Here is a 16,276-nt window from a genome sequence, read left to right as displayed (position 1 = left end):
AAATGAGGGCCAGTGTGCGTCCTTTCACAAGATTCGTAACGCATCTCATTTGTAAATCGACGCCAACACAGGAGAATACACATAGGCGTCGATTCCGTCATGAGTCATTTTGTACCCACCGCTTTTTTTTGTGTGAAAACCTCGAGCTCAATTTAGCCGTTCTGCTGCTGCGCTGGCTACACGCTTCTCTGTTCATAACACTGCAACAACTGTAACATTGGGATACGTTCTAGGTTGGGGAGGGGTGGTTGGCACGCCAAATGGAACTTGTTACTTTGATTGGAATCCCCCGTGTGGGAATCACACATGATTGACTGATGGCAGTCATCACATAGCGTTCATCTGTGCGACACATATTTTTGCTTTTTCAAGCTTGGCAAAATTTGTAGTGCAGAATTTGTGTTGTGTGTAGATATGGTCAATTGTACTGGGAATTAAATCAAAATATTAGCAAAAATGCACATTTTCCCACTGAACTTCAACACGTAGCCTGTGGTAGGCCAGGCCTATTTTCCCTGGGACATTCGAAAACGCTTAACGTGAAAAAGCTTTACGTGTTGTACCTAAACAAAGATCACCAAATTTCTCTCTCATATTGCTCATCATAACCACTTAAAACTGTCAAAAAATCTAACCAGAAATTTGGTGATCACTGATCGTTGTTTAGGTACATTAAACCATTAAGCTTTTTCCTACAATAGCCTCAATGAAGCAGAAAGGCTTAATGTCAGATAACGTCCATAATAATTGGACTTTGGGTTACATTTTTTTGACAGTTTTCAGTGGTTATGAGGAGCATTATGAGAGAGAAATTTGGTGATCGTTGTTTAGGTACATTAAAGCTTTTTCACGTTAGGACTTATATATAAAGCCCATGAGAACCGTGGGGAGTCAACCCACAGCCGCTCCGCTGGCCGCTGCCCTGCTGAAAATGTGAAGCAGAAACGCTTAATGTCAGATAACGTCCATAATAATTGGACTTTGGGTTCGATTTTTGTGACCGTTTTCAGTGATTATGAGGAGCAATATGAGAGAGAAATTTGGCAATCATTGTTTAGGAACATTAAACCACGTCATGTCATATTGTCAACATGGTAGCCTACTTATGAAGCAGAATAGTGGGCAGGGCCGGCCCGAGGCATAAGCGAACTAAGCAGCTGCTTCGGGCCCCTTGGCCACCAGGGGGCCCCCCAATCGAGTCGAAAAATCGAAAAATATTTTTTTTTAGATAAAAACAAGTGACATAAATGAATGAATTAATATGAATGAATGAATAATTAAAGACAAAAAAAATTCTGATTTCATGATCAATACCTCCCTACAACTGCTGCTGTGTCTGCCAGCGTTTAAGTCATGCGCATATTCTAGACACCTCGCGCGTGCATAGACAATTCGTGGGCAACTGCGCATAGTCGCGGACTCGCGGTAATGTTAAGGCATGTCACAAAAAAGGACGTATCCCTCTGGTGCCGAAAATAGAACGAAGAAAATGACACAGGAGGAGAAAAAAAAGAGCAAGATAAAAGTATGTTTGCATGATTACTTACGGTATGTTTTGTGCAGCAATTGACCCATTCCTATCTACGGCAAGCCCCAAGGGGAAAAATACATTGCATACACACATATACAATGAGCGCCAGTACATCATTACCGGTATTATAGTAACAGACTTTGTTGGATTCTGTCATGTACAATCTAACAAAGTCTATTACAATAATAATAAAAAATAAAAAAAGAAGATTTTGTGGACAGTTACACTGTATTGAGACAGTTGAGAAATAATAATATTTTTTTTTTACAGTTTTCAACAATAATTGTCATGTTGAACCCTTGCTCTTATTATGTTTTTGATTTCTCAGTTTTCTCAAGAGTTAGTAAAAGAGTAAAGTAAAAGTTAAAAAAAATATTTTAGTAGGCTATCTATTTTTTATTAAGTATTTATTTTGTATTTATACATAACATCATTGTATTAATTTATAATGTATCATTATTGCGTGACATTTGTGTCAATAATCGTCAAGCACAGGTGACTCTGTGTAGTGGGAGGGGCCCCCAAATCAAATTCTGCTTAGGGCCCCCAAAAGGCTCGGGTCGGCTCTGATAGTGGGTCATATGTCTAATGCTTTTTGAAAACTTGAGGCTTTCTTCTTCATAAAACGAGTCGGACATCATCACATTTTTGCACATTTCAAACCCAACTGACGCCCATGAGAATACATAAATATCTTTCTGAAATATATGGGAATTGTTGTTCATCGCAATCATGTTCTTGTTCAAGAAATTACAGCAGCTGTTGCATCTCTATTGTACAGAAGTGACCGAATATTAAAGATTAAGTTGACATTAGAATTAAATTTTGTTTGGCCAATATTAAACAAGGATTTGATCATGCCTTAGTGTAACCAGGCCGTTGGCGCTCTCTGCGGACATTTCTTTTTTTACATAATGTACATAAGTTATGTTTATATTAGTTTATCATTTATTTACATGGTGTATTTTTACAGCGTTGTTCAATAAAACCCATATGATTACTTTGATACTTTATTTGAACAAATAATTATTGCTTGTTATTATGTTTAGGTAACACTTAACAATAAGGTTCATTAGTTAACATTAGTATTAACCAACATGAACTAACAATGAACAATTCATTTGTAACTGTATTTATTAATCTTTGTTAATGTTAATTTAATTTTTGTTCATGTTAGTTCACAGTATACATTAAATGTTAACAAATACAACCTTTGATTTTAATAATGTATTAGTAAATGTTGAAATGAATATTAACTAAGATTAATACATGCTGTAGAAGTATTGTTCATTCTTAGTATGTTAACTAAGGTATAATGAACTATATTGTAAAGTGTTACCTATTTGTATTTTTAAGTCATTTTAAAGGCTTTTGTTCACTTGGATCTATTTTTATTTCCACAATTTTTTATCCGATTACTCTATTAATCGATGGAATACTCGATTACTAAAATAATCGATAGCTACAGCCCTAATACAAACCAATGATGTAGGCCTACTATTTTATAATATTTTATGGTGATTTTTGTCATTTTTGTAACACTTTTATTGTATGGAAAAGAGTAGCTTGGACAATTTCTAAGTTGCTTATATTATAGGTCTAAGATTTTTTTGCTTGTTATTAAACGGTCTCTTGCTTTTAAACAATATTCTTTAAACTGAGTAAAGTAAAGGTGAATACATATTTCTCTGATAACAGCTGGCAAGCTGACAGTGTGCACAGAGACAGATGTGAACTAATGAAACCATGTTGAACGCTTCTCTTCTCAAAAAGCCCAGAGGGTTATCTTAATGTCCCCCGCAGACTTGTTATCAGTTATTAGTGATGTGGTGCTTGTTTTTTTAAACCAGTGACAGTCTGTTGCACTCGGCAGGAGGTGGTGTCCTGTAGTGATTAAAGATCTATAGGCTGCAAAATGAAAGCCTCTGAATCACCCATTGAATTACCATTGTGCCCTTAAGCAAAACACTTACTGTAACCTGATGCTTCTACAGTGAGGATTCTCCCTGTTAGAAGTGATTTGGGTAACAGCATCTGTTAAATGACTAGAACTAAATAGGGGTTAATGATGGTATCACCAGTTCAGGTGAGTGAAATGCACAGGCAGAGAAGTGCTGTGACCTCATTGTCACAAACAGTGTTGCATTTGATGTCTATTTATTATGATGATGATTATGGTTGGGATTATTGAGAATGAGTTTCTGTGTTTGGGAAAAAATGCAAGTAGGCATACAAAAAGGAGATTTGTAAATAATTGTCATTTTTGGATATTACTAGCATTTGCACACTAACACAAAGCAACAGACGGTAAAGAGATCTTACAGAGATGCTAATACTTGCTCTTTTCTCGCTCAGGACACACGGAGATACTAGTTATGATTGAATATGAATTTTGTCTTAGATGTTGGGATCTCTCCTAAGGAGAGATTTTCATTTCATTTATGCATTTGGCAGACACTTTTTTTTAGCAGACACTTTACATTGCATTGGAAGTTACAATACATTGTATCAGTTCATTCATTGAACCAACATATTCTCACTCCCAACTTGAACTTTTAGTCAGGACCCCTTGGCGTCACTTTTTAATGCACAGGCTACCCCTTCTGTGTAATTTTTTCGACGATAACGTGTTGATCGAACATCACCTTAGCATTGCTCTACAGTTTGAGCTACAGAAATGCTCAAAACAGAAATCAAACTATAAACAAATTAAATTTATGTTGATAGTATATTTGGTATTGGAAGAAGTATTTACAATGACTTTTGATTGCAGACTTAAAATCTGATCACATTTTGAGATCTCTGAAGCTCTAGGGAAGAAACGTGTGCTATTGCTGTTTTTCTTTTTCTTTGGAGAATCTGAGGAAAATTAAAGGGAAAATTAAAACCCAAAAATGAGAATTCTTTCATTAAACCCCTTTCATTCAACCAAACCTGTATGACTTCTGCAGAAAACAAAATCATATTTTAAAGAACGTTGGGAACAAATAAACATTGGAGGCCTTTGACTTCCATTTCTATGGAGAAAACGACTACTGAGACATTGCCCAGAAGAAAAAGTAATACAGTTTTGGAACAAAATAAAGGCAGATTTTAAAAAAAAATTTGGTGGGTTAACTGTCACTTTCAGCAAAAGTCTCAGTTTGCTCTCCATTTCATTGTTTTCTAGGAGAAATGATTGAAAGATTACAGAGATTTTTTTTCTTCCCTACAGCTAAGTGTTATTAAAATAATCATGCTGTGATGATCATAAGCAATATTTATAGCCGGCTCCTGTCAGGATTCATTAATCTTTGTGTATCCTTACCTCGTGAGGCTTTTCTTCTTGTGAAATGTTTGGCAGCACAAAGTCTACATAATAAAATCATATTTAGAACAGCTGCTCAGTGATCAAAGGATGAGCAAATACACACACAATTTCCTTTGGACACGCACACGCATTAATGCACACATCCTTGTCATAAATTTGTGGGATTTACACAGACAAATAGGGAGAGAGGAAAAAAGAGAAAAGTTGGTTCTTGGCAGCAGTAGCCACTTGCTCCATGCCCTACACACACACACACACATAATTTGAATGGCTCTTTAGCGAAGTGGTGGCTTGCAGTCAGCAGTTAGTGAAGCGCTGCAGATCGACAGCTCGCTCCGTCTCTCCTCCCTCCCTCCCATCCCCTCTCTCTCTCTCTCGCTCCTCTTCTCTCTCACAAGCACACCATCACAGCTCGGCAGTTGTCCTGACAGGAGCACGCAATCTTCTGCTCTCCCGCTTTTTCGCAGATTAATTCCAGTCACTCGTTTGTACGGCGAGCAGCCCGTGCGGGGTCCGCAGAGACGCCCAGAGTTCGTTCGCTCACCCTTGCTCTCCCCTGCCCTGGGGAGTTTTCCACCGGATTAGTGGACATTTTTTTGTTTTTGCCCTCAGCAGCGGGAGAAGGAAGGGCGAAGCGTGAGGATGGCCCAGCAAGCGGCCGTGGGCCACCAGGACACGCTGGCAGTGCCGCCCATGCCCAAGCACGTCGGGCTGAACGAGGACCTGGTGAAGATCCTGAGGGAGAACCTCCTGCAGCAGGAGCGACCCCGGGGGCACCGCCGCCCACCCTCCTCCATTTCGCCCCGGCTGTCGCCACGGAACTCCCCGCGCCTCCTCCGACGGATGCTTATCAACAACAACAGCCACAAACAGAGGCGGTTCACCGTGGCACACACTTGGTAGGACCTTGCCTGCTGTCAATGTGGGATTTTTTTTTTTATATATATATATTTTTTTTTTTGGGTGTCCTTGTATTTTTATTTGTGGCTTGGCTTTATTATAGGATGCTGTCAGACGTTAGAGTTGCAAAAGGTGTGCTTGTACGTATGTTGTAGTCTCTTGTCAAACAGTTGATATGCGTGAGAAGTTTTGTTCTGTTTGTTTTGTATTTCGGAATCATTTCCATATGCTTCGTACTTGTCACCTGCTGGTTTCTGCGTCACTTTGAGTGGTGACTACCGTTTTTAGCCCGCCGGCACGCTTTTTGGTGCGCAAACAAACAAATATGAATGTGCATGTTCTCTTTTGATATTGCTGGTCTTTCCATAACACCTGGCAGATGCTCTCGGCCACTATTGAATAAATCATAACTGCATAAACGAGCTTTCAAGCTTTCCCCCTTAAAGCGAACACTGAGGGAAGAAGAATTACATATTGCAATTCATCCTCCAATATCCTAATCTTCCAATTTCTTGCCAGCGGAAATTATGGAAATGTTTTTTTTGTTTTGTTATTGTTGTTGAACATGTCAGATTACGGGGCTCCAGGAAGGATTTTTGCATTGCTTTCTTCAATCTTAATTTCACACTTCCTTTCCTGCTGCCCCCTCGCTTTCCGGATTACTGTCACAAGCCACTTTTGAAATACATTTAACAGAGTTTCAGTAGCTTTTTTTAGCCTTTTCTTTTAACCATTTCTGATCCAACACCAGAGAGATGTGCCAAGCGGAAACAGTTATCAGTGCCATTTTCATATGTAAAGAATCCCATAAAGGGCCTTGTCAAAAATTGCAATGAAACCGAAGTAGTGACAGATATTTTCTTCCCTGTTGTGTAACGGATTATCGGAAAAGAAATCAGTTTTATCTTTTTTTTTCGTCAATGTGGCCATTTCACTCAAAAATGGAGGCAGATGAACGTGAGATTGCAGAAACGGGGTTTAAGCCGACTTTGTCGTTTTCACCGGAAGATCAAGATCACATTTTGATTAAACATTATGGGCCCTATTTTAACGATCTGAAACGCAAGTGTCAAAGCGCAAAGCGCAAGTAACTTTGTGGGCGGATCCCGGCGCTGTTGCTATTTTCCCGGCGGGATAAATGCCTCTTGCGCCTGGCGCAAATCTAAAAGGGGTTGGTCTGAAGTAGCTTCATTATTCATAGGTGTGGTTTGGGCGTAACGTGAAATAAACCAATCAGAGTGTCATCTCACATTCCCTTTAAGGGCAGGCGCGCTTGTTCTAAAGCGGATTCCTATTATAACGGCGGATTTGCCAGGCGCGTGCCAGGAGCGGTTCACAGCCGAGGAGAGCAACGTTCTCGTCAGGGCCGTAAAACACAGAGAAGTGACATTGGGGATGGAGAAACCCACCCAAATTAACTTCTGTTAAACAGGCTTCTGTTATGATAATTTGGGTAAATGTGTAAGCTACATGTTTGCTTTTATAATAAATTGTCTATCTATCTATCTATCGTAATAATGTATGATTTGCAAAAATGAAAACTGCTGCTTAGATGAGAGAATCAAAGTGTATGCGCGTTGTGCACACGCTACATTGATTATGGCCAAGCATGCACCCTTAAAATAGCATAATGAACAACGCGCAACGCGCCACTGACTTTAGACTAGGTTTTTTCTGGTCAGTGGCGTAATTGTTTTATAGAACAGCAAAATAGCATGAGGGAAAGTTTGCGCCGGAACACGCCTCCTCTTTGCTGAACCGCCCCGGGGAGCACAAGTGTATTTCTTAGTTAACCGACGTGTGTCTGTGGAGGGAAAAGTCTGCTTTGCGCGGGTGCAAAATAGGAATGATACATGCGTTAGTGTACAAAGTCATTGGCGCCGGGTGCAAGATAGGGCCCTATGAGTGCAAAGCATTAAAAAAAAAATTTAAAGGTATGTAAAGATGAATTGTTCACTTTTAAGATCTATAACATGCATTTATTTCATGCTGACTTTAAAGTCGGCATGAAACGGAAGTAGCGATCAACATTTCTTACCTATTGTGACGTATATCTGAGTGAAATGGCTTCTTGAATGAGAAAAAAATATAGGCCAGGACTTGATTTTGTCCATTGGGAATTGATTGGATGGTTGTGGTTTGCTATTGCTGTGATGTCACATGTTGAGTGACAGGTTGTCCCTCCCTTGCGCCAGTAAATCATCAGAGAAGAGAAGAGGTTTTTTTTGCAAGGAGATTTTGATTAAAGATTACAAGGGCACATGAATTAAAAAAAATTATTATGTGCACAGATAAATCATTAATAATAAACACTACAATATTCAAAAAAGATTAGTTTATTTTGAGTTCAAGGTGACTTTAATTAAAAGGAAATCACACACATAGCATGAAATCACACATAGCGTACATTCTCACTGATTTTGCAATCATTTGTATTGATCCATAAACTCGAGAATTTCTTTTCAGAGAGACGCTCTGGCCGTTCTAGAAAGCCTCTGAATTGGTGCGCTCATCCAAAGTCTATCAGCTTGTTTGATTAGAGACGGCTTTCCAGAGAATATCACCATTCAGAACCGCAGGGGTGTAATCAAGGTGTCAGCGTCTATGCTCATTAAAGCTGTTGTAAGGTAGATGGCCCTGTGCATTTGCCCTCATAATTCAAGCATATGTAATTTTTCTGCAGACATAGTTTGTAGTGATAACATGCATGCATACAAGAATCCAAAGTCAAAGGTGTTGTCAATAATGAGAAATATGCCCTTGTCATGTGCAATTAGGTATTGCTTGTTGTGCAGACAGTGCTTCTCATTTGTCAATTGACTAAGACTGCTAGACATTATTGATGTATCTGTATTTTTGCTCTCAAGAGATCCCTTTGTAAATGTTACCCATCTACATGAGGAAAAATCCCTGCTGTGTTTTAGATGTGATTAATTGGCCCACATTTGAGAGGTGTGGGAGCTGTTTTGTGTAAACGGTAGAATACGAGATCACTTTGCTCAACAGCTGTTGGATTCAGATGCCTTTTTTAACACCATTATTTCGCCCCTGCACAGGAAAATGGTTCCATCAATCAAGTGAAATGGAGCCCGAGGTTTCGCCCTTTGATAGGTGATCTCTTGGATGGCCTCAGATAGAAATCTCTCTGACTTGGGTCATTTCTTTTTTCAAGTACATTTTCATGTCCACATTATGTCTTAATATATTGACAATTTTTAATGATTGAAGTTAGTTACTTTTATCACAATATTCCAATTAAGTGGTCATAAGGTGAATTTTAAATAATTTTCCTTTTTTTCCCATGTCGTTAAGTGTGAAAGGAATTTTTTTAGGAAATATTCCCTTACTTCAATCAAATTTTTTTTAATATGGTTGGGCATCCATCCATCCACCCAGTCTTGATCAACTTGGCTTTTGCAGTAAAAAAATATAGACATATGAATTTCATTGAATTTAAATTAATTTAATTCTACTTGCATGTATTCAAATTCCATTTGAAATTCTGTTTTCTGTTTTCTACCTCATTTGGCACACAACTTTGCTTTCCAGCAAAACGTTGACACCATGTTAGCTAACACTCATTCCTTCAATAAGCAATTGCAAAGCTTTTTATTTTCTTTCTGTATCTTTTTTTTGCTATTTTGTAAACGTCTTAAGTCTGATATACCCACATGTGTCTTGTTTGCAACAAAGGATGTTCAGGTGATAGAATGAAATAAAAATTTACTGCTTATTAGGAAATGCTGGTAATCCTTATAGACTTAGGTGGCAATTAATGTTTCTTATGAATCAAGGTTGTGCGCCTCGAATGTTGTTCTTTTTCTACATTTCGTTAGGGCAGATATGGTCAGAGCTAATATAGCTCGCAGTGGGCTTTTGAATCTTTCATTGGAAGTAATTTGGACTGGAGATGGTTTACATTGTATATGCCTGGATGCCCCCTGTGATAAAAAGAAGCACTTTGCACAGCCATGGTACGTGTTTGAAAAGATGAGCGATCATGAAACGTTTACAACAGTCCTCAAATCAAATTCCCTTGTTATATTTCCTCTCACTAACAATAAAACAAGCTATATATATATATATTTTTTTTTTTTACAAATGTACGATACAGATCATCAGCACCACTGCATGCACGCTGTGCACTCGTTTTCTTGCTCGCTCCCTCTCCCCCTCACACTCCGGCATAGTCATGCTCTCGCTCACACAGGAACGCACAAAAAACAAACACACAGAAGTACACACAGTCACGATTCCATCACCTCCCTTTCTTTCCTGCTCTCCAGCGCCGTGAGTTACCTTAGTAATAAGTTAGAAAAAAAGGTTTGAGAGAATTCCAGTGGCCTTGAACTGAAGAATGCGAGGAGGGATGTAAGCAAGTTGAGCGGATAAGATAGAAAGAGTGCATGCAGAACAGATAGAACCAGAAACAAGGACCACTATAGAGAAAATACTGAGAGAAATTGCCATTGTCAAGATGACTGAGTGAACTGTCTTGCTTTTAATGTACTTTGAAAGAACCCAAATCAGACTCTATGCCGTCTTTCCTCCACTCCCAGCATGGTTGAGAGGGGGAGGTGACCTTCTCCCAGTCCTATAACTCCTACTTTTCCCATAACAGATCCACAATCAACCCAGCAGCTCACCCATAATACCCTCCCAAAGCTTCAGCTCCCACACCGACCACTGCAGTGCCTCACACGCAGATTTTTCTATCCTGCCGTATGTTCCATTTCTCATCCTGCATCTCATTTCAGCGGAAGAAGCTTTGCTGAAATTCCTGTTAGCTTTCACAGCAGCAGCGGCCAGAACGTTGATTCCATATGTATGAGGGGTTGAGCGTGCGTCGTGCTAGAGGAAAAGTCTGAAAAGTGCTGGAGAGGCAGGAAAAAAGGTGTGGGTGGGAAGAGATGGACTTCAGCCGAGGTGCCCGAGTCATCCAGCAGCGAGCAGATAGGAGGTGTACATGCAACACAGAGGTATTACAAAAAAAAGAAAAAAGAGGCAAGCTCACAACATTGTTGCAGTGCTCTCCGCCAGCCACCCTGCAGTACAGTGATGCGTGGGAGGCTTGAGCTTCTACTCACAGAAGGCAATAACTTGATCAAAACGTTTGTTTTCTCTGGAGAGGGAATGATGTGACTACCAGCCAGAGACAACAGAAGGTCATGTTAACGACAAGCCGGATACTTTTGTACAGACGAGAGATGCCGTGAACTGATGCATAGCTACATAGACAGGCACTTCAGATTTGTCCTAGCAGACTGTTTGATTCAAGTACAAGTCGGTGCACACAGCTGCTTTTTTGTTCTATATGTACACACACTTATGTGCATGTTAGCTATGGGTCAGGAAGAGGGTTGAATAGTCATTCATGACTAGTTGATTAGTGAGGTAAACTAGCTTTAATATTTTTTAGCCGCAGTGCTTTAAAGGGGAATGAATTTAGAGGCGCAACTTTTCAAGGATTTCTGTGGTTTAGTGAAATTTGCACTAATATCAATAAAGTAAATTTTTTTTTATTTTGATTTTTATCGTCTCAAATTCAATTTGTCTGACATCAAAATACAACTTAAAGTATTTTTTTTTCCAGATAATATTGCACGCACACACACACACACACACACACACATACACACACGCTATAAACAGTATAAATGGAAATTTGTACATGAAAGAAGCACCTTGTAAAGCACAGATGCAAAGCACCAGCTGCGTAACAAATCCACAGGCTTCAGAAAAAAAATTCTAAACAATTAGTGACGGATTTCAAATTGCCTGCTGTGAGTGATGTATCTGCTATTATGAATAATGTATAAGACTAATTTTTTGGATGAGTAATATGAATATATACTGCAAGAATAGTTATGTCCAATAAGATACTTTTAGCTAATAATACATGATTTTTCGCTATTTGTTGAATATCTGTCAGTCTGTTATATTTTAAATGTTGTTCCTTGTAGACACGCAGACGCACAACTTCAGCAATTCTGTGTTTCATACAAAGTGTTTCGCTCTGTTTTTCACCAACATGCCATGTTAAATATACTGTAAATAATGATTTTTCAAAGTTTTAAATAAAAACACCCAAAGATTATTGAGAGTATGTATTACAAGAAACTACTATTTTGCTTTTTCTACTTCAAAATGCCATGTTTAATTCAATGCATTTACTTGATGTTCAAATTGTTTGAAATTTACTAACAATTTCTGAGTTTTTCTACACCAGATTTGTTTGAGTGCAGTTGAACTATTAGATGTGTCTATATATATATATATATATACTGTAGATAGATAGATACAATCTGATGGAAATTGCTTTTGACATGTGTTTCTTTGATTTGCAGACGAGATAGTATGTGCTGATCATTTCACACATCTGCAGTGTGCAACGTGTTTATTAGCAGTAATTATGCAAATTACTTTTCCTTCATTTTCCCTATCTCTTTGCATGTGTAATTTGCTCAATAATGAGTGGCAAGTTGGATTTGAGCTGGGGAAACACTAAATTACATCTCCTTTTAAATTATTAATCAATTGAATTAAGTCACAGAACAATCATTTAATCCCAAATAGAATTAAAGCCATTCTGAAACAAACAGAGGCGGATGAACTACAGTCTGAGAGCTAGTCTGTTTCCATGGCCACACCATAACAATGCTATTGATTCTGTGAGGTCGCCATCCACTTCTTTGTGCTTTAAGGATCCTTAAACTATATTTCGATTTTCAGTGTGGTTACCAAGCCCAAGCGTTTGGGCTTGGCGCAAGATTGGGGTTCCAAGATCTGCCTGAAAAGAGAAAATAATGAATCAATGTGGGCAGGAAAAAGGAAGGGCATTGGCAACCCAGATGCTCCGCTGCGCTTTCAAAGCTTTTTAGAGAACTGATTAAGCCGTGGTCTAATGAGCTGCAGTGTCCCTCCACTGTTTCGGTCCTTTGTTCTTTTCATTTCAGAAATGAAAAGCAAGGCTTTGATTGAAACCAACCTAACCTTTGTTCCTCTCACTGCTAGAGATTCTCCTTATTTATCCCGGTACCCTGACTAGAGCTGAACAGGGCTGCTGAAATGAAGGTAAAATTTTGTTTGAAATGGAAATGATGCATAAGTGATTCTGGGCTTTCTGGTCATCATTCCAGAGTTGTGTCATGGTATCCTGCGCCTGGGAGGTGTTGCAGCATTTGCTCGTTAACCAGATTTTGTTATAGAGCACTTCAGTCATGATAATGTCTATTTGCAGGCCAACCCAGAAGGATAATTCGCCTCACGAATAGTGGCTTTTGATTTATTAAACATTTATATACATGATTTATTAGCATATTATACATATTTTATATTTGATATGTGATGTTGATTATATATGATTACATATTAAAATATTGATTAGCCTTACATATTGAAGTAAGCTTCACACCTGTATGATGCTCTACAATGCTTTCCATGTTACCTCAGTAGTTTTTGAACAGACCAAAACACCACAGGAATTTTTAGGGTTGTCAAACGTACCAGTACTAGTTAGTAAAATAAAGAAAAGCTGACGATGCCAGCATTTCTGCCGTACTGGTAGTAAGGAGTACTAGGTATATTCGGTACGTGCTGAAAGACACTGCTTTCAAACACTCTCGTTTGTGTTTGTTTGAGCGCTTTCTGAGCGTCAGAGGTTTCTGTTTAAAGCATGTTTTTGAAAGTGTTGTATTGTAGCCAATCACAATCATATCTGCTGAGTGTCTATCAAAGGTCCTAGTCAGTAAAGTTAGTGTAAACGCAATGTAAATAAGAGATTCATTGTTCAATTAAGACAGCTTTGTTTCCTGTCTCGCAAGAGTGCAGAATTCAGTGAGGTTGCACTTTAGAGATTGACAGCCTTAGTGGATATAAAGGGAGGTCTCTTCTCTTGCTTTCTGTTTATCACCCATTCACAATTTGAATACAAGTTTAGATTTTCATGCTGCTAACTACACAGCAAAGTTTCTGGATTGACAACCATATTTAAATGTCCGTTTGAAACAGAAACTTGATTGGCAGTGATAACCAACAGACGAGACAGTACTTGGAGCACTTACTTATTTCAACAGTTTTTGTTCTGGTACAAAAATTGGTATTGAGAACTGCAATATTTTACTGGTATTGGTATGGACTACGAACATTTTCGTACCTTGACAACTAGGGATGTGCTGATGTATCGACCAATAATCTGTATCAGCTAATAAAAGCAATAATTTTCACTATCAGCCGTCGGCCAATTGTTTAAAAATTGCTGATGTAGGGCCAGTTATATCCTATGAATTACCTGTAGTTCAAGCCAAGAGCTTTGTGCTTTGTTACTTCTGATAAGAAACAATGTCTCAGCTTTCAAACTCCATTCCATTTTATCATGAAATTCAAACGATAACTCAGTTCAAGCGGCAGCGTGGAGCGCAAGTCTTTTTGCATGAACATCAAAAGGTTTGTTGATAGATGCAGCACAACTTACCGAAATGTGTCATGTCTCATGTAATCGCTCAATCAGTGTTTCAACCCCAGAAAGACGTCAACAAAAAAAACTTGTGAACAATGTCACTTAACATTGCATTTACCTTAGGAAAGTTGTCTAATGTTCACGGTTCTTTAGTTATCTATAAAAAACAATATAAAGAGGAGCTTATTTACTGTTAATTATATTTGTCATGAAGACAAGTGTTTATGAAAACTACATTGTGCATATGTGCAACTGAGTTGTATACACACATTTCAGGTTTTAATTAAATGTAATTATTTTCTGAATTGAAATGGCAGTTGAATATTGTTTGGGCTCTGTTGTTAATTTTAACCTCTAATATTATAGCAATGTACCAAATGAGAGGGTTCCCGAACTTCCCGGTATAGTTTACGGCATTGGTTTGAGGTTCCTTATGAAAATAAAACTATCGGTAGATGAAATTCTGAATAATCGGCTATCGTATCAGTGGAGAAATGTAGTATCGGTGCATCTTTAGTGACAATCCTAGTCAAGAACATATACTCTTCCTTGTTCTCTTAGCTGAAAGTGGGCAGGAGTGTTGGTGCTATTTTCATACTAGCCCATGTATTCAACATTCGCAAGGAATAAAAAAAATAATAAAACACACTTGCCCACACAGTCCTCTCACATCCAGCTTGCTATCCTAAAAAGTAAATCTCTGGGAGTCACGGCCGTGTCAACATCTAGTGTGACATTTAGTTTCCTTCAAATGTGACTTTAAATAAATAACAGAGATTTGCTTTTTGGAGATTTTAGATTGTGTGTATTTTTTATTTATTTATATTCGAAATTTACTTTACAGATTCTATTTGACTCATACATCAAAACCACTATTCTAAAAACTATTTTATGGAGCCTATGCTTTGAAAATGCTAAGTCTCTTCCAGGTTTTAGTAGTACAAACTGTACATCTGTAGATGTAAGCCTAAGCAACAAACATATAAAACAAAGCTTTTTTCCTAAGTGAAAACTAACATCACCAATGTGTTCTTTGTCAGATTCAATATTTAAATGCTGCAGTGTATGCATGGGGTGAAACATGTGGATTCTATCACATGTCAAACCCACAGATTGAGAAGGTTTTCCTTTTCATCCACTTTAATTTTCTCAGTGGTTCTTTGGTGCTCCATGCTGACATCCCTGTGCATGTGGGATGTACAATCTCTGAGAAATCCTTTGCCTGCGGTATTGATTAATCGCCCAATCTTCATGCTTCTCGCTGCACTTGAAACCTGTTAGTCATCCTTTGCAGAGACATTACATTTTAGTCTTTCCCTGCACTGTATAAATATACAAATATACCCTCATCTTTGCTCTCAGATCACTTTCTACATCTCATTACTGACCACTTTCCACTCATTTCAGATGTAATACTTAGAAGTACTTAGAAGAACCTACTCAGCCACATTCTTGAGAGGACTTAAAGTCTTTGATTGTAGTTATTAATTTCGTGACCTTTGGAATATGGTTCCGTTGGACATGTGTTGAATACAGAACAGAGACATCTTAATTTTTGGCCCAATAATAATATATTCATCTTTTGCAGTATAAGATGTCCAACAAGTGCAATTCTTTTTTTAGTCATGGCATATCTGTGGTAATCGATTCAAAATACTGATAAAAAGGTCAATTAAATTGTGATTGTAGTGTAACTTTAATGATAATGTTTTAAAATTAAAACAAACTGTTGGTGAAAATATGTTGATAAAAAAATTAGCCAGTTTTTCAAACCAAGGACAGTTTTCATGTTATTTCATTTATGAATTTTAATCTTTAAAACATGTTTAAATGAAATATTTATGAAAAATACTACGGAGCCTGATGCATGTTTTTATTTTTTATTTTCACAATATTCTAAACTAAAATTGTATTTTTTGTTGATTAAACTATGCCATTTAACCCATTGTGAAATGTTTAAATAATGACTAAATTTGAAGAACATTGTATGACTAAAACAAATAAATATCTGTGTAAAAATAAAATCATGGCCTCCTCCCTGCTGCACATAAGAAGAAACAGTGATGGGAGCAGCTGT

General features: G+C 38.0%; 2 protein-coding genes across 6 annotated transcripts in view; one reads left to right on the top strand and one right to left on the bottom strand.

Annotated features, from left to right (window-relative positions):
- Positions 1–16,276, top strand: part of LOC130091590 (cAMP-specific 3',5'-cyclic phosphodiesterase 4D-like) — a 168,939-nt gene that overhangs the window by 54,471 nt on the left and 98,192 nt on the right. Inside the window, exon 1 of one of the 5 annotated variants that reach the window (XM_056259545.1) lies at positions 5,243–5,740. The exons of 3 other annotated variants lie outside the window; for them this stretch is intronic. In XM_056259545.1, the coding sequence (XP_056115520.1) occupies positions 5,484–5,740 (257 nt within the window). In that variant the 5' untranslated portion in view covers positions 5,243–5,483. Of the gene's footprint in view, positions 1–5,242; positions 5,741–16,276 lie in introns of those variants that run through there. One more of the 5 variants, XM_056259539.1, reaches the window with a different exon arrangement.
- Positions 1–16,276, bottom strand: part of ndufaf2 (NADH:ubiquinone oxidoreductase complex assembly factor 2) — a 148,013-nt gene that overhangs the window by 82,956 nt on the left and 48,781 nt on the right. The gene's annotated exons all lie outside the window — the stretch shown is intronic.

The sequence above is a fragment of the Rhinichthys klamathensis genome, unplaced genomic scaffold, assembly GCF_029890125.1.
Source record: "Rhinichthys klamathensis goyatoka isolate OS25496 unplaced genomic scaffold, OSU_Roscu_1.1 h1tg000169l_1, whole genome shotgun sequence".
Lineage (NCBI taxonomy): Eukaryota > Metazoa > Chordata > Actinopteri > Cypriniformes > Leuciscidae > Rhinichthys > Rhinichthys klamathensis.
Note: the sequence above shows the minus strand (reverse complement) of the source record. Positions and strands in the feature narration are given on the sequence as shown.